Genomic DNA, 20,185 nt, shown 5'->3' on the forward strand with positions numbered 1-20,185 from the left:
AATATTTCAAAAAGATTTTCTCATATAAAACTGTTATAGTATATAATAATAGTCAATATTAAATTAAAAATTATATTTAAACATATATAAACATAGATAATACATATATATATATATATATATATATAATATAACAATTTAATTGATACATCCTTATGTTTTAATATAATTTATTTAAATAGTTTAATGCTTAACAAAGATTATTATCATTTATTCTTTTAATTTGAGTGAAATATCAAACTATTTGAGATTTTAAAATGTAATCATTTTCCAAAAAATTTGATGAATTCATAAGAAAATCACTAAAATCGATCTTTCGTTATAGAAATGATTGAATTCAATAATGTAATAAAACGAAATTCAACCTTTAAATACATAAGTTGAATTAAATTGTATTAAAATGTTCAAAAGATAAATAGTATTTGAGTAAAAAAAAGGATTCGACATTTAAAATGTTAAAAAATAAATTATACATTTTATTTTTTAGAATATAAAATTCTGTATAAAAAAATGATTTATTCTTTATGAAATTGTTAAATATACATACAAATGTATATTTGAAAAGTGTTCAGATAAATAAAGTTTGAATATCTGTCACTTATTAGTTTTGTTGTATAACATAGAAATCTTATCATCTGAAATTGAAAATAATCTTTTTCTATCCTCACCTACAGAATCCGTTCCCAGCTTCTCCTCCCAGCCCTTGTCCAAGTCCTCCAGCTCGGTCTCCCTGTACAGCGCCGGCTCCGAGGGGACGGCCATCTTCGGTCAGTCCAACCGGGCCTCGGCCTCGTCCTCCAACACGGAGCTGGCCTCGTCGCTCCCGACCCACCTGCAGCAGGACAGCCTGGACGGCTTCGACCCGTTCCTGCCCATCAGCCTCCTCCAGTAAGTTCTCCTTCACAAGCAGCCGTGACTCCGATGTAAAGTGTGGCTCCTTGTCAGGACCGGCCAGTCCGCGGGGAAGAGCGAGGGTGAGTTAGGAGTCGATAAAACCTGCCTGTGCCCACTTTAACCAAAGGCTGTGGCACTGAATCCATTAACCTGAGGCTCAGTGGTTTTACTGGAGCTGCTCTGTGCTATGAAGTGATCCAACACTGAGTCTTATGGAAGTTTGTCAGTGTCAACAGAATGTTGAGGAGTTAACATTTGTTTAGACTTTACATGTTTTTATTGACATGTTTTTTTAAGCATTTAATTGTCATTTTAAAATAATTCAATTAAATAGCTGCTATAATGAAGGTTACATTCGTTTCTTTTGAATTATTTAATTTCTATTTTAAATATTTGATATTTATTAAAATAAAAATTTGAATATTTTCAAAGTTATATTTTTGAACACATTGAGTTTTATAATCTTGGTCCAATGATTCAGAAATAAATGTTTTGAATTCAATATCTTTTAATTGTATATATTATATATTAATATATTGAGTAAAATGTATTCAGTTAACCTCTCAATATAGAAATTATAGAATTCAGTTAGTCAGAAAAAATAATTAAAAACAAAGAAAAACAACCAAAGATTAAAAAGTGTTTTTTTCATTTAACAATTGAATAAAAAAAAATCTGAATATTTCAAAGGAATTTTCTCATATAAAACTCTTATAGTACTGTATATAATAATGGTCAATATTGAATTGAAAATGCGATGAATTAAAACATATACAAACATGGATAAAATCCCATATATAATAAATCAATTTAATTGATATATCAGTGTGTTTTATTATAATTTATGTTCATATTTTAATGCTTGACAAAGCAAAGTTTCATGTTTTTTTTTATTATTTAAAGTAAAATATCATACTATTTGATAGTTTAAATGTATTCATTTTCCAAAACATTCAATGGATTCATAAAGAAAATCAGTAAATTAGATCTTTCATTGTAGAAATGATTAAGTTCAATTATGTAATAAAACTAAATTTAACCTTTAAATATAGTAGTTGAATTAAATTGAATTCAAATTAAAAAAAAAAAAGAATTGACAGAATTTGTATTTTTTTTTAATTTAAAGTTTTGATATTTTATTCAAATATTTAATAAATACATTTTCTGCATTCAGTATTTTTTAAATCTATACATATAATATAAAAATGTAATTGATATATCAATCTATGTCATTTATGTAAATATTTGAATGCTTAAACAAAGCATAATTTTATTAATTATTTTAATTATTCAAAGTAGAATATTAAACTATTAGATATATTAAATGTTTTCATTTTCCAGAATATTCCTATTTTTTATTAATTAATTAAAAAAAATCAGTAAATTCAATTTTTAATTTTAGAAATAATTGAATTCAATAATCTAACAAACCTTGAAATATAGAAGTAAAATTAATTAAGAATTAATTAGAATTAAAATGTTAAATAAGCATTTCAGTAAAAAAAAAAAAATCAAATATTCGACATTTGAAATGTGTATTTTATTTTTTAGAATATAAAATTCTCTGTGTCTTTATGAAATTGTTAAATATACATACAAATGATTGGATACATAATTATAACCCGTAAACAAACAATTCCACATTTGAATATAGAAACTATTAAATTACATTTAAAAAAAGAATGAAATTCTTTAAAAACAAAAGGTTTAATTAAAAGATTAAAAACTGTTAAATTCAGCCTCTAAAAACCCTCTGATGCCACTGATCCACTTCCGTAGAATCACGGCTTCACGTGTTCTCGCTCCCCTCCAGGCACATGGTGCTAACACGGTTCCCCACACTAACCGGCCTGGTCAGCAGCCCCCCCGTCCTGCACCCCTGCTTCAGCCTGGCCACGTCCGCCTCGTGCGACGCCTTCACCGAGCAGCAGACCAGCTTCATGGAGCCTGGGCCCTGCATCACTCAGGCCCGGAGCAGTCTGGGTAAGAAGCCCCTCACTTTAAAACAAAATGTTTCTCACTGTCATGTGTGACCCGACGTTCACTCTCAGAGAGAACAGCTGCACTTTGTTTTAACTCTTCAGGTCAGTCTCTCATCCTTCCTCGACCAATATTTTTATTTATGTATTTATATTTTGCTACCGAGGCGTCACAGGAAGATTTGCTGTCACACAGAACAATCTTGTGACACTGTATGGAAGTAAATCAGTGTCTTTAGAATGTTGAATGATTGAATTTAACATTTTAACTCTTGTGTTGTCTCAGGGTCAATTTGACCCAAAGGTCGGAAAACAAATGTGTTTGTGGTATCCCTTGTTTTGTCTCTGGGTCAAGTTTAAGGACCTCCCTGGCTTCAGTTAGTTCATATGTAGTGGTGGAGGTCGTTCTCCTTGACCCAGAGACAAAACAAGGGATACCACAAACACATTTGTTTTCCAGCCTTCGGGTCACCTTGACCCAGAGATACTGTCAGAGAAAATGATAAACCTTAAAGAAAGTTTATATATTGAAATGTTGATTTTTAAAAAAACGTATTTAACAATTGAAAACTATGACTTTTATATTGAAAGGTGAATTTTATTTTATTTTATAATAATTTAAAAAATAATGTATTTATAATATTTTAATTTAATATTTTTTTAAATATTTTTTTACAATTCAAATATTTAAAAAAAAAATTTTACACATAGAGTTAAATATTTTCATTTCAATAATTAAAAAATGTATTTCTTTTATTCAATATTTTTTTAATTGTTGCCTATTAATTTAATTTCTGTAACTGTAACAGTCACCAGACAGATGCAACTTTTAGCCAATCATTACGGCAGCACCAATTAAAATATATTCCATTTTTTCAATTATTGGAACTATAATATCAAACTGTATGTGTAAAAAGCTGTATTTATTTGAGAAATATTTAATTATTTGTAAAAAAATAAATAAATAAATCAACCGTTCACTATAGAAATGATTGATTCCAATAATTACCTTTTTTTTCAACGTTTGAAATGTTAAATTCAATCTTTCAAAATTCCGATGACACCGACATACTTCCATATCACTGCATCACCAGTACCATGGTGGAATGTAACACATATTCAGGTTTATTTGGATCCTGAGCACACAGGTGCAGAGATGAGTTCAGTGAGAGGGAGCCAGACACACTTAAATTAAGAGACGGTTAATTAATGTGTCAGAAAAGCACATTTTATTTCAGTTTCAAGGCCGACATTTGAGAGGAGATAAATCTGTTCAGTTATATCTTCACATTATCTTATCTTAATCATCTCAAAGTTGAACCCAGTTTATGTGATATTATTATAATCAAATAAGTATATTTGTGTTTTATCAAAGCAATATTTTACACCACATTTAACGTATTACATTTCCATTCATGGGTTCTATGGTGGTACAATGCAGTTTTTTCAAACAATACGTTTTTTACCCGTCAATATTAAGTAAATGATGCTAATAATAATACTTGCTGGTGTATTAATGTGCAGCTTCTTTTCTCAGATGATCTGCTGCCCGTCCTGGCATGTGTTGCTCTCACCTGATCACATGCATGGCTTGAATGAACTTCATTTTGCTTGTTTATTTGATTGTACAACTTTCAGTTCAGATTAGTGCTGCGCGATACTGGAAATATGTGCGATATTCGATATTGGTGTCTTGAATTGCGATATCCATATTAATGCGATATATTTTTATGAGTACTGTAGTGAAGGTCCGGGGGTTTATAGAAGGAAAACGATTGATATTTCCCTTTCGTTTATTTCAGCGCGTCGGTGCCGACATTATTGTAGAAAAATATCACTTATGACGCTCAGTCTCGCGGGACTTGCAACTTACGAGCGACATCAGAGAGGAGCCCGCCGGCGCGTCGTGATATCACCAAATCAATAATAAATCCACCTCCTTGTACACGCACACATGACACTTTATAAATGACGCTAACAACTTAGCTCGTTAGCATACGGTGAAGACGGACAGGTTTGTTTGGAAGTTCACGATCTTCTAAGAAAACAACTGAGACGAGATGAAAAGTTCTTACAATATGTCGCTTTAACAAAGGAGGTTGAAAGAGACGAGTGACTGGATCAATAGTGTTTGACTAGATCATAAGTTAGTATTACTTCCGTGGATATACTGAGCTGCGTCGCCATAGCAACCGAGCCTAGCAAGCTGCGCCGCACAGTTCACAGACGGACGGAGACGTAAACAACAACGAGACATAGAAGTACAAATTGACAACTTTACAGAACGTGACACTGATTGGTCGAAGTGTGCATTTAAGAAATGCTTGATTTGTACAATAAAAAATGATAAATTATCGCACATGTTTTCAAAGCATATCGCATGTTCCATTTTGGATATTTTTGCGATGTATCGTGCAGCCCTAGTCCAGATGAATGTTGAATTTTGTGTAGCGTTAAACTGTAAAACCAAACGTTACATCCTTGAATCGGTTGGTTTCTTACTCTCAGATGACTTTAAATCATCCGAACATTAACTTCAAATGAAGGCGGAGGTTTTGTTTGTTTTGTTTTGTGTACAATTGATCTTCTCCTCAACCACCAGAGCGGACACAAATGTTCGTCACCAGTCGGTTGCTAGAAATGGGATTCACTATGAGGCATATCTACTGGGCCATGGAAGCAGCAGGTACTACTCGGTCCACTTTGGATTTTTATGATGTTGATCTTACTAATATTTACTGTCGTAAGAAGGTGGAAGTTTATCCACGTCATCGGGATTTTTAATGGTTGAATTTCAGGTTTCAAAGGTTGAAATCTTTATTTCTTTGAATAATTATATTAAATTATTTCAATATTAATGGGTTGAATATTTGTATTAAATGAATAAATCAAATAATGTGTATATTAAGGTTAAATTATGTTTTTTTTAAATTATTTTAATAAATAATGTAACACAAAATAAATAACACATTGAGGTTGATATTATAATAAAATGATTAAAAAATAAATGTAATAAATCTAATATTTGACACTATCATACACATTTCTTTTTACATATATTAAAAAGGCTAGAATACAAAATATTTCATTCATTTCATACATTTAAGTCCAAGAAATTTAATTTTCATTACCATTAAAAAACAAACATTCAACCTTTCAACAAAGTAATGAAATGCATAAAAATATAAAAATTCAGTAAAATTTAGTTTCAACATTTGAAATATTAAATTAGATTCAATTAAATTGAACTATTCAATATTCTGATGGCATTGATGAAATATTTTCATATGAGGGCAGGTTTTGAAACTAATATATATTTTTGGTTATCAGCGGTGATAAATAAAGTTGAACAAATCACTTTTAAACACTTGTTTTTTAATGTAAGTGGTGATTATTCTGGCCTTTTTTTGTGCTTTGAACAACAAATCAGTAAAATATTTTCATACCCATATGTATAATACATGTACAATATGATTACAATTGGTTTTAAACGCCATTACAAATACAGAAAAAGCTGTTTAAACCAAACATTTTATGTATATTTTCCAACAATATAACCCTGATTCGAATGATATTGTTAAAGAATAATCGTCTTTGTACATCTTGTAATATTTAATTTTACAGTTTACCTCACAGGCATGACACGATCATTTATTTGCGATGAAACACATTTTATTTGTCACTTCTATGCACTAAAATTCTCAATGAATCGAATCACTTTACGCCCGGTTTGACGGCACGCCCTGATGGTCACTACAGGATCTTTAAACCTCCAGCGTCTCTCCCAGATGTCGCAGGTGACCTGGACTCTCGGACCATCGAGGTCCTGGCCAGCTGGATGCTGGAACACCCGCTGACCGAGGACCCGCATTCTGTGAACTCCCCCAGGGCCGAGGGGGGCCCGGACACCCCCTCGCCAGATGGACCGGAGACCGTCCAGTGCCCGGAGCGCTCCACGAGCCAACCTACTGAGAGGTCAGAGGAAGACGCTCGCTTTGTTGTCGTTGTGTTCTGCAGAAACAGACTAATTAATACAAGACTCTCAACGACTAACACAGACACTCCCTCACACACGCAGGCCTCTGCCAAGCAGCTCATTTAATCCCATATTTTGTGTTTTTTCGATATTTTTCCTTCTTCATTTAAAATTAATTTTCAATAATTTCAAATCATTTGAAATGAAGTTGCTAACGATGATCTTAATGCATTTGACGGGAGTGTAACTCGCTTACACAACACGCTGCACACAACGGCAAGAACAGCCTGTTCTTCACCACAGAGAGTGACAACTCTTCTACAGTTTATCGGATCCAGATGTGTATTTTGGTAAAAAAAAGTTCTTGTGTAGGACAATAAATGACATACTTATAAATGTATTAACGTATAAATACAAAACCAAATGTATACATAAATTACATTGTTAAATTTGTTGAAGTACAGTAATATATCTATGCATAAAATTGTGTATATATTTATACATGTCGACGTTTATTTTTTTGTACATTTAATTATTTACAGAATTCCTTATTTAGTATATGATCGGATCGATTACTACTGCCTTGACAAGCATCATATGTTCGTCATCAGTTACTTTGTCCCACAGATGTTTAAATACATGAATAAATAAATGTATTAATAAATAAATGTATCAATAAATTACATTTAATTTTTTAAAGACCAGTTATATTTCTGTCTATATAAAAGTGTATATATGTATACATTCTGACGTTTATTTATTTGTACATTAATTATTTACGTAATTCTTATTTGACCATTTTTTCATTTATGTTTCTTCTTTTTTACATTTTGTGAATAAAACATAAATAAATAAATGTATTAATAAATAAAGTCAAAATGTATAAATAGATAAATGTATATATGCACAGAAATAACACTATTTTTTGACAAAAATAAAATCGGAAGTCAATCATTTCTTATGACATTTGTGCACAATATATTTATTAATTCATTATAATGTCATTAATCCTCCTTCATGGTATATATATGTATATATATTTTATATAAAACAATAAACAGTTTCTGCTGCTTTCAAACCAACCATCACTGAGGTTTTCAAGATGTTTAATCCAATAATGATGATATTGTTGATTAAACAGTATATTTTATAAACAAACAAAAGAAACAAAATAATAATATTAACGATCCAATCCTTCAGCTTGTTGCCAGGACTGGACTGGATCGAGCGCGAGAACTTCCTGGACGTCCACCTGACCAGGAACAGACCTCCTCCCGCCCGGCGGCGTCGCTCAGGACCGACCCAGAGGACGTCGTTTCGAAGAGCAGGTCGAAGTCAGAAAAATGAAGTTTATTCTTCTCAAAAAATACACTGTTTTCATTCAGCAGTTAAAGTACAAATGCATGAGTTTACATGATATTATTTCCTGAAGATAAACTTGTATCTGTCGTTCTGCAGCTTTGTTCATATCTAAGTGAATCTCTCCTCTGATCTCAGACCTGCCGTCGCCCAACCCTCTACCTCAGCTCTTCCAGCAACATCCCACCGTCAGCGTCTGGCCGGAGCACGTGGAGTTCCACTCCTTCTCGGCGGAGGACGAGTCGGAGCTGGGCTACATGGACGACCCGTACCACGAGGAGACCTACGAGGACCTGCTCACCCCGTCCCTGTTCAGCCTGGAGCGAGACACTCTGCAGATCGTGGAGGTGACGTCAGGATGTTGTGTTCAATGTTTCTAATGTTGAAACTTTTATTTTATTCATTGAATAATTTCATTAAAATATTGTATATTGAAAGGTAGATTTTTTTAAATTATATAAAGTAATTATAAATATATAATTATATATATTTTTTATTATAATAGTTATTATTATTTTTATTATTAATTATTATTATAATAGTTATTATTGTTTTTACTATTAAATATTATTATAATAATTTAATCATTGACTAATTTCATTTAAATATTGTATACTGAAAGGTAGATTTTTAAAAATGATATAAAGTAATTATAAATATATAATTATATTATTGTTTATTATAATAGTTATTATTATTTTTATTATTAATTATTATTATAATAGCTATTAGTGTTTTTACTATTAAATATTATTATAATAGTTCAATCATTAAATCATTTAATTTAAATATTTGTATATTGAAGGTAGATTTGTTTTAATTATATAAAGTAATTATAAATATATAATTATATTATTTTTTATTATAATAGTTATTTTTATTATTAATTATTATTATAATAGCTATTAGTGTTTTTACTATTAAATATTATTATAATAGTTTAATCATTAAATAATTTCATTTAAATATTTGTATATTGAAGGTAGATTTGTTTTAATTGTATAAAGTAATTATAAATATATAATTATATTATTTTTTATTATAATAGTTATTTTTATTATTAAGTATTATTATAATAGTTATTATTGTTTTTACTATTAAATATTATTATAATAATTTAATCATTGACTAATTTCATTAAAATATTATATATTGAAAGGTAGATTTTTTTAAATGATATAAAGTAATTATAAATATATAATTATATTATTGTTTATTATAATAGTTATTATTATTTTTATTATTAATTATTATTATAATAGCTATTAGTGTTTTTACTATTAAATATTATTATAATAGTTTAATCATTAAATAATTTCATTTAAATATTTGTATATTGAAGGTAGATTTGTTTTAATTGTATAAAGTAATTATAAATATATAATTATATTATTTTTTATTATAAAAGTTATTTTTATTATTAAGTATTATTATAATAGTTATTATTGTTTTTACTAATAAATATTATTATAATAATTTAATCATTGAATAATTTCATTTAAATATTTGTATATTGAAAGGTAGATTTGTTTTAATTATATAAAGTAATTATAAATATATAATTATATTATTTTTTATTATAATAGTTATTTTTATTATTAAGTATTATTATAATAGAAATTATTATTTTTACTATTAAATATTATTATAATAATTTAATCATTGAATAATTTCATTTAAATATTTGTATATTGAAGGTAGATTTGTTTTAATTGTATAAAGTAATTATAAATATATAATTATATTATTTTTTATTATAAAAGTTATTTTTATTATTAAGTATTATTATAATAGTTATTATTGTTTTTACTAATAAATATTATTATAATAATTTAATCATTGAATAATTTCATTTAAATATTTGTATATTGAAAGGTAGATTTGTTTTAATTATATAAAGTAATTATAAATATATAATTATATTATTTTTTATTATAATAGTTATTTTTATTATTAAGTATTATTATAATATTTATTAGTGTTTTTACTATTAAATATTATTATAATAGTTTAATCATTAAATAATTTCATTTAAATATTTGTATATTGAAAGGTAGATTTGTTTTAATTGTATAAAGTAATTATAAATATATAATTATATTATTTTTTATTATAATAGTTATTTTTATTATTAAGTATTATTATAATAGTTATTATTGTTTTTACTATTAAATATTATTATAATAGTTATTATTTATTATTATTAATTATTACACAGAGTTCCAATAATTCGAAAATATTTTTTGTTAATTCAATTTTTCTTTATTGTAGCCTTCTAAATTAAATATAAAAATGATTGTTATATAATTTAATATACGGCAGACAATACAGTACCGACGCTACATGATCGTGTGCTTCGATGTCATCATGTGATCATCTATGCTTTACCTGATTGGCTGAAAGTCTGATCAATTATCTTTGTATCATTGGAGCTAGAATATCAAACTGTATATGTAAAAAAACAATCATTCATTTTGGAAGCAAAAATATAAAAAATATATATTAAAAAATGAATGACATTGTGATCTGTGGTGAGAGCAGAGAGCAGGTGGAGGAGAAGCTGGAGAGGTGGAGATATGTTCTAGAAAGGAGAGGAACTGTGAGGCTACAGGGAGATGAAGAAGGTGAAGGATTTTAAGTATTTAGGGTCAACAGTCCAGAGCAGTAAAGATGGTGGAAAAGAGGTGAAGAAACATGTTGAAGCTGAATGGAACGGGTGGAGAAAAGAGTATCAGCCAGAATGAAAGGAAAGATCTACAAGACAGTGATGAGACCAGCCATGAACTATGGTCTGGAGACAGTAAGTAAATAAGTCATTTATATTTACAGAGCGCTTTTCTAGACCAGGGTCACAAAGTACTTAAACAATCAAAATAATACTCTATATCTATATCTAAAATATAATCTTAAAAGGTCAAGATAAGACAGAGAATAAAACAGGAGTTCCAGAAAATCAAGGAAAAGTCTGCATGAATAAAAATGTCTTCAGATGTTTCTTGAAGGAGTCAGTAGATCATCAAACACAGATGTTTCTTGAAGGAGTCAGTAGATCATCAAACACAGATGTTTCTTGAAGGAGTTAGTAGATCATCAAACACAGATGTTTCTTGAAGGAGTCAGTAGATCATCAAACACAGATGTTTCTTGAAGGAGTCAGTAGATCATCAAACACAGATGTTTCTTAAAGGAGTCAGTAGATCATCAAACACAGATGTTTCTTGAAGGAGTCAGTAGATCATCAAACACAGATGTTTCTTGAAGGAGTCAGTAGATCATCAAACACAGATGTTTCTTGAAGGAGTCGGTAGATCATCAAACACAGATGTTTCTTGAAGGAGTCAGTAGATCATCAAACACAGATGTTTCTTGAAGGAGTCAGTAGATCATCAAACACAGATGTTTCTTGAAGGAGTCAGTAGATCATCAAACACAGATGTTTCTTGAAGGAGTCAGTAGATCATCAAACACAGAGATGTTTCTTGAAGGAGTCAGTAGATCATCAAACACAGATGTTTCTTGAAGGAGTCAGTAGATCATCAAACACAGATGTTTCTTGAAGGAGTCAGTAGATCATCAAACACAGATGTTTCTTGAAGGAGTCAGTAGATCATCAAACACAGATGTTTCTTGAAGGAGTCAGTAGATCATCAAACACAGATGTTTCTTGAAGGAGTCAGTAGATCATCAAACACAGAGATGTTTCTTGAAGGAGTCAGTAGATCATCAAACACAGATGTTTCTTGAAGGAGTCAGTAGATCATCAAACACAGAGATGTTTCTTGAAGGAGTCAGTAGATCATCAAACACAGATGTTTCTTGAAGGAGTCAGTAGATCATCAAACAGATGTTTCTTGAAGGAGTCAGTAGATCATCAAACACAGATGTTTCTTGAAGGAGTCAGTAGATCATCAAACACAGAGATGTTTCTTGAAGGAGTCAGTAGATCATCAAACACAGATGTTTCTTGAAGGAGTCAGTAGATCATCAAACACAGATGTTTCTTGAAGGAGTCAGTAGATCATCAAACACAGATGTTTCTTGAAGGAGTCAGTAGATCATCAAACACAGATGTTTCTTGAAGGAGTCAGTAGATCATCAAACACAGATGTTTCTTGAAGGAGTCAGTAGATCATCAAACACAGAGATGGTTCCAAAGCTTAGGAGCAACAATCTGGAAGGATTTCTCTCCTCTGGTCCGGAAGTTCAGGAACCATCAGTAGATTCTGATCCACTGACCTCAGAGCCCGAGCTGGGGTGTAAGTCTGGATCAGATCACTGATGGAAGGTCTGACCATGAATAGCTCTGAAGGTAGAGAAGAACCAGAATTTTAAAATGATCCTGAAAGAAACTGGCAGCCAGTGAAGAGTTTTAAGGATCGGAGAAATGTGAGTTCTTCTACTAGAGCGACTCAGAATTCTTTCTGCAGAGTTTTTATTAACTGCAGTTGCTGTTTTTAACGTAATAAAGCTATACAAGTATAAAGGATTTCTCTCTGGTCAGTGGCACTGAGGAATAGGAAGCAGAGATGAAGAGGTTGAGGTTCTCTTTGGAAGTGATGAAGATGGATCAGGAAGGAGGAACATGTTAGATGTTTTGGTCATGTCATGTACAGAGGACAGATAGTGGGTATAGTTGTAGAAGGATGCTGGGGTTGGAACTGCCAGGCAGGAGGTCCAGAGGAAGAACAAAGAGAAGGTTTATGGATGTAGTGAAAGAGGACCTGAAGTTGGTTGGTGTGAGAGAAACAGGGTTAGATGGAGGAGGTTGATCTGCTGTGGGGACCCCTGAAGGAAAATATATAGTTTTCTTTAAATTCAATTTTTAAATAAAAGAAATGTCAACCTTTTATTTTACAAACTATTGATTTTAATTAATCAAAACACAATTTAAAACTGTTTTTTAAACAGAGTTTGCTATTTTAATTACAGTGATTAAAAAATACATTTTCTACATTAAATCTTTTTCACATATAGTAAGTAAGACAAGGGTCACAAAGCGCTTAAACAATCAAAACAATACTCAATAAAGTATATACTTTAAAGGTCAATATAAAACTGATAACACAACAGGAGTTCCAGAAAATCAAGCCTTTTGAAATCAATATAAAAATGTTATGTTACAATAGTATTGCCAATCAAAATATTTAAAAAGCATTAAGGAACTGGACTTTATATGAATTAGAATATTTAAACATGTATTCACTCTGATAACCGACATACATAAGATTTCATCCATGATTCCCCCTCAGGTTGGAGAAGAACACAATCAGATGGTGAAGTGCGAACTCTGCAACACCTTCACCCTTCAGTTCAACAACCACATCAAGCACCGACACCCGGGCTGCGGTCAGAGCGCCGCCAGGAAAGGTTAGGTTAGGTTAGGTAGAACTTTATTGTTCTTTATTATTGTTATTTATTGTTATGGTAACTTCATTGAAAGGTTACGACAGCACGGGCGCCTACGTGGACGTGTGGTTCAAAGGCGAGTGCGGATCCAACTTCCCTTTCTACCTGCTGTGCACGTCCTGCAGGGAGAAGTACCTCGCGGCTCACCTGGGGGAGTCCAAGCATGAGCGGTGAGTCCATCGTTAGTTATTAAATCCATCGTGAGGATCAAGATTTTTAACATCGTTGTGTTGCAACACGTGAGAAAATATCGATACACTTTAACATGTTTTTCAAGATTTTTAACATCGTTCTATAGCAACACGTGAGAAAATATCGATACACTTTAACATTTTTTTTCACAATACTGTGAATAATAGTATAAAATAATGTTGAATGTTATTTATTAAAACCAAGGTGAGAATAAACATTTTTAACATCATTCTATAGCACACATGAGAAAATATAAATACACTTTTAAACATGTTTTTTTTTCCACAATACTCTATATAATAGTATATAAAATAATGTTGAATGTTATTTATTAAAACCAACGTGAGAATCAAGATTTTTAACATCGTTCTATAGCAGCACATGAGAAAATATAAATACACTTTAACTATTTTTTACAATACGGTAAATAATAGTATAAAATAATGTTGAATGTTATTTATTAAAACCAACGTGAGAATCAAGATTTTTAACATCATTCTATAGCAACACGTGAGAAAATATAAATACACTTTAACTATTTTTTACAATACGGTAAATAATAGTATAAAATAATGTTGAATGTTATTTATTAAAACCAACGTGAGAATCAAGATTTTTAACATCATTCTATAGCAACACGTGAGAAAATATCGATACACTTTAACTATTTTTTACAATACGGTAAATAATAGTATAAAATAATGTTGAATGTTATTTATTAAAACCAACGTGAGAATCAAGATTTTTAACATCGTTCTATAGCAACACGTGAGAAAATATAAGTACACTTTTAAACATGTTTTTTTTTCCCACAATACTCTATATAATAGTATATAAAATAATGTTGAATGTTATTTATTAAAACCAACGTGAGAATCAAGATTTTTAACATCGTTCTATAGCAACACATGAGAAAATATCGATACACTTTAACTATTTTTTACAATACGGTAAATAATAGTATAAAATAATGTTGAATGTTATTTATTAAAACCAACGTGACAATCAAGATTTTTAACATCATTCTATAGCAACACGTGAAAAATATCGATACACTTTAACATTTTTTTTCACAATACTCTGAATAATAGTATAAAATAATGTTGAATGTTATTTATTAAAACCAACATGAGAATCAAGATTTTTAACATCGTTCTATAGCAACACGTGAGAAAATATAAGTACACTTTTAAACATCTTTTTTTTTCCCACAATACTCTATATAATAGTATATAAAATAATGTTGAATGTTATTTATTAAAACCAAGGTGGGAATAAACATTTTTAACATCATTCTATAGCACACGTGAGAAAATATAAGTACACTTTTAAACATCTTTTTTTTTCCCACAATACTCTATATAATAGTATATAAAATAATGTTGAATGTTATTTATTAAAACCAAGGTGGGAATAAACATTTTTAACATCATTCTATAGCACACGTGAGAAAATATAAATACACTTTAAAACATGTTTTTTTTCCCACAATACTCTATATAATAGTATATAAAATAATGTTGAATGTTATTTATTAAAACCAACGTGAGAATCAAGATTTTTAACATCGTTCTGTAGCAACACGTGAAAAATATCGATACACTTTAACATTTTTTTTCACAATACTGTGAATAATAGTATAAAATAATCTTGAATGTTATTTATTAAAACCAACATGAGAATCAAGATTTTTAACATCGTTCTATAGCAACACGTGAGAAAATATAAGTACACTTTTAAACATGTTTTTTTTTCCCACAATACTCTATATAATAGTATATAAAATAATGTTGAATGTTATTTATTAAAACCAACGTGAGAATCAAGATTTTTAACATCGTTCTATAGCAACACATGAGAAAATATCGATACACTTTAACATTTTTTTTCACAATACTCTGAATAATAGTATAAAATAATGTTGAATGTTATTTATTAAAACCAACATGAGAATCAAGATTTTTAACATCGTTCTATAGCAACACGTGAGAAAATATAAATACACTTTTAAACATCTTTTTTTTTCCACAATACTCTATATAATAGTATATAAAATAATGTTGAATGTTATTTATTAAAACCAAGGTGAGAATAAACATTTTTAACATCATTCTATAGCACACGTGAGAAAATATAAATACACTTTAAAACATGTTTTTTTTTCCACAATACTCTATATAATAGTATATAAAATAATGTCGAATGTTATTTATTAAAACCAACGTGAGAATCAAGATTTTTAACATCGTTCTATAGCAACACGTGAGAAAATATAAATACACTTTAAAACATGTTTTCTTTTCCACAATACTCTATATAATAGTATATAAAATAATGTTGAATGTTATTTATTAAAACCAACGTGAGAATCAAGATTTTTAACATCGTTCTATAGCAACACATGAGAAAATATAAATACACTTTAACTATTTTTTACAATACGGTAAATAATAGTATAAAATAATGTCGAATGTTATTTATTAAAACCAACGTGAGAATCAAGATTTTTAACATCGTTCTGTAGCAACACGTGAGAAAATATAAATACACTTTAAAACATGTTTTTTTTCCACAATACTCTATATAATAGTATATAAAATAATGTCGAATGTTATTTATTAAAACCAACGTGAGAATCAATATTTTTAACATCGTTCTATAGCAACACGTGAGAAAATATAAATACACTTTAACTATTTTTTACAATACGGTAAATAATAGTATAAAATAATGTTGAATGTTATTTATTAAAACCAACGTGAGAATCAAGATTTTTAACATCGTTCTATAGCAACACGTGAGAAAATATAAGTACACTTTTAAACATCTTTTTTTTTCCACAATACTCTATATAATAGTATATAAAATAATGTTGAATGTTATTTATTAAAACCAAGGTGAGAATAAACATTTTTAACATCATTCTATAGCAACACGTGAGAAAATATAAATACACTTTAAAACATGTTTTCTTTTCCACAATACTCTATATAATAGTATATAAAATAATGTTGAATGTTATTTATTAAAACCAACGTGAGAATCAAGATTTTTAACATCGTTCTATAGCAACACATGAGAAAATATCGATACACTTTAACTATTTTTTACAATACGGTAAATAATAGTATAAAATAATGTCGAATGTTATTTATTAAAACCAACGTGAGAATCAAGATTTTTAACATCGTTCTATAGCAACACGTGAGAAAATATCGATACACTTTAACATTTTTTTTCACAATACTTTGAATAATAGTATAAAATAATCTTGAATGTTATTTATTAAAACCAACGTGAGAATCAAGATTTTTAACATCATTCTATAGCAACACGTGAGAAAATATAAATACACTTTAAAACATGTTTTCTTTTCCACAATACTCTATATAATAGTATATAAAATAATGTTGAATGTTATTTATTAAAACCAAGGTGAGAATAAACATTTTTAACATCATTCTATAGCACACGTGAGAAAATATAAATACACTTTAAAACATGTTTTTTTTTCCACAATACTCTATATAATAGTATATAAAATAATGTTGAATGTTATTTATTAAAACCAAGGTGAGAATAAACATTTTTAACATCATTCTATAGCAACACATGAGAAAATATAAATACACTTTTAAACATGTTTTTTTTTCCACAATACTCTATATAATAGTATATAAAATAATGTTGAATGTTATTTATTAAAACCAACGTGAGAATCAAGATTTTTAACATCGTTCTATAGCAACACGTGAGAAAATATAAATACACTTTAACTATTTTTTACAATACGGTAAATAATAGTATAAAATAATGTTGAATGTTATTTATTAAAACCAACGTGAGAATCAAGATTTTTAACATCATTCTATAGCAACACGTGAGAAAATATAAATACACTTTAAAACATGTTTTCTTTTCCACAATACTCTATATAATAGTATATAAAATAATGTTGAATGTTATTTATTAAAACCAACGTGAGAATCAAGATTTTTAACATCGTTCTATAGCAACACGTGAGAAAATATAAATACACTTTTAAACATCTTTTTTTTTCCACAATACTCTATATAATAGTATATAAAATAATGTTGAATGTTATTTATTAAAACCAAGGTGAGAATAAACATTTTTAACATCATTCTATAGCACACGTGAGAAAATATAAATACACTTTAAAACATGTTTTTTTTTCCACAATACTCTATATAATAGTATATAAAATAATGTTGAATGTTATTTATTAAAACCAACGTGAGAATCAAGATTTTTAACATCGTTCTATAGCAACACATGAGAAAATATAAATACACTTTAACTATTTTTTACAATACGGTAAATAATAGTATAAAATAATGTCGAATGTTATTTATTAAAACCAACGTGAGAATCAAGATTTTTAACATCGTTCTATAGCAACACGTGAGAAAATATAAGTACACTTTTAAACATCTTTTTTTTTCCACAATACTCTATATAATAGTATATAAAATAATGTTGAATGTTATTTATTAAAACCAAGGTGAGAATAAACATTTTTAACATCATTCTATAGCACACGTGAGAAAATATAAATACACTTTAAAACATGTTTTTTTTTCCACAATACTCTATATAATAGTATATAAAATAATGTTGAATGTTATTTATTAAAACCAACGTGAGAATCAAGATTTTTAACATCGTTCTATAGCAACACATGAGAAAATATCGATACACTTTAACTATTTTTTACAATACGGTAAATAATAGTATAAAATAATGTCGAATGTTATTTATTAAAACCAACGTGAGAATCAAGATTTTTAACATCGTTCTATAGCAACACGTGAGAAAATATCGATACACTTTAACATTTTTTTTCACAATACTGTGAATAATAGTATAAAATAATCTTGAATGTTATTTATTAAAACCAACGTGACAATCAAGATTTTTAACATCATTCTATAGCAACACGTGAGAAAATATAAATACACTTTAAAACATGTTTTCTTTTCCACAATACTCTATATAATAGTATATAAAATAATGTTGAATGTTATTTATTAAAACCAAGGTGAGAATAAACATTTTTAACATCATTCTATAGCACACGTGAGAAAATATAAATACACTTTAAAACATGTTTTTTTTTCCACAATACTCTATATAATAGTATATAAAATAATGTTGAATGTTATTTATTAAAACCAACGTGAGAATCAAGATTTTTAACATCGTTCTATAGCAACACGTGAGAAAATATAAATACACTTTAACTATTTTTTACAATACGGTAAATAATAGTATAAAATAATGTCGAATGTTATTTATTAAAACCAACGTGAGAATCAAGATTTTTAACATCGTTCTATAGCAACACGTGAGAAAATATAAATACACTTTAACTATTTTTTACAATACGGTAAATAATAGTATAAAATAATGTTGAATGTTATTTATTAAAACCAACGTGAGAATCAAGATTTTTAACATCGTTCTATAGCAACACGTGAGAAAATATCGATACACTTTAACATTTTTTTTCACAATACTGTGAATAATAGTATAAAATAATCTTGAATGTTATTTATTAAAACCAACGTGAGAATCAAGATTTTTAACATCGTTCTATAGCAACACGTGAGAAAATATAAATACACTTTAACTATTTTTTACAATACGGTAAATAATAGTATAAAATAATGTCGAATGTTATTTATTAAAACCAACGTGAGAATCAAGATTTTTAACATCGTTCTATAGCAACACATGAGAAAATATAAATACACTTTTAAACATGTTTTTTTTTCCCACAATACTCTATATAATAGTATATAAAATAATGTTGAATGTTATTTATTAAAACCAAGGTGAGAATAAACATTTTTAGCATCATTCTATAGCACACATGAGAAAATATAAATACACTTTTAAACATGTTTTTTTTTCCACAATACTCTATATAATAGTATATAAAATAATGTTGAATGTTATTTATTAAAACCAACGTGAGAATCAAGATTTTTAACATCATTCTATAGCAACACGTGAGAAAATATAAATACACTTTAACTATTTTTTACAATACGGTAAATAATAGTATAAAATAATGTTGAATGTTATTTATTAAAACCAACGTGAGAATCAAGATTTTTAACATCGTTCTATAGCAACACGTGAGAAAATATAAGTACACTTTTAAACATGTTTTTTTTTCCCACAATACTCTATATAATAGTATATAAATAATGTTGAATGTTATTTATTAAAACCAACGTGAGAATCAAGATTTTTAACATCGTTCTATAGCAACACATGAGAAAATATCGATACACTTTAACTATTTTTTACAATACTGTGAATAATAGTATAAAATAATGTCGAATGTTAT

At 28.3% G+C, this 20,185-nt stretch overlaps 1 protein-coding gene across 4 annotated transcripts in view; it reads left to right on the forward strand.

Annotated features, from left to right (window-relative positions):
* The window catches only part of LOC148079165 (putative E3 ubiquitin-protein ligase HERC1), a 127,964-nt gene that overhangs the window by 45,271 nt on the left and 62,508 nt on the right, over positions 1-20,185 (forward strand). For 2 of the 4 annotated variants that reach the window (XM_087790634.1, XM_087790635.1), the window contains exons 40-47: positions 675-888; positions 2,708-2,877; positions 5,476-5,559; positions 6,662-6,848; positions 8,050-8,183; positions 8,347-8,555; positions 13,458-13,575; positions 13,649-13,784. In XM_087790634.1, the coding sequence (XP_087646760.1) occupies positions 675-888; positions 2,708-2,877; positions 5,476-5,559; positions 6,662-6,848; positions 8,050-8,183; positions 8,347-8,555; positions 13,458-13,575; positions 13,649-13,784 (1,252 nt within the window). Of the gene's footprint in view, positions 1-674; positions 889-2,707; positions 2,878-2,939; positions 2,979-5,475; positions 5,560-6,661; positions 6,849-8,049; positions 8,184-8,346; positions 8,556-13,457; positions 13,576-13,648; positions 13,785-20,185 lie in introns of all 4 variants that reach the window. The other 2 variants (XM_087790636.1, XM_087790637.1) reach the window with 2 other exon arrangements.

This window comes from Callionymus lyra, chromosome 5 (assembly GCF_982586985.1).
Source record: "Callionymus lyra chromosome 5, fCalLyr1.hap1.1, whole genome shotgun sequence".
NCBI classification, from domain to species: domain Eukaryota; kingdom Metazoa; phylum Chordata; class Actinopteri; order Syngnathiformes; family Callionymidae; genus Callionymus; species Callionymus lyra.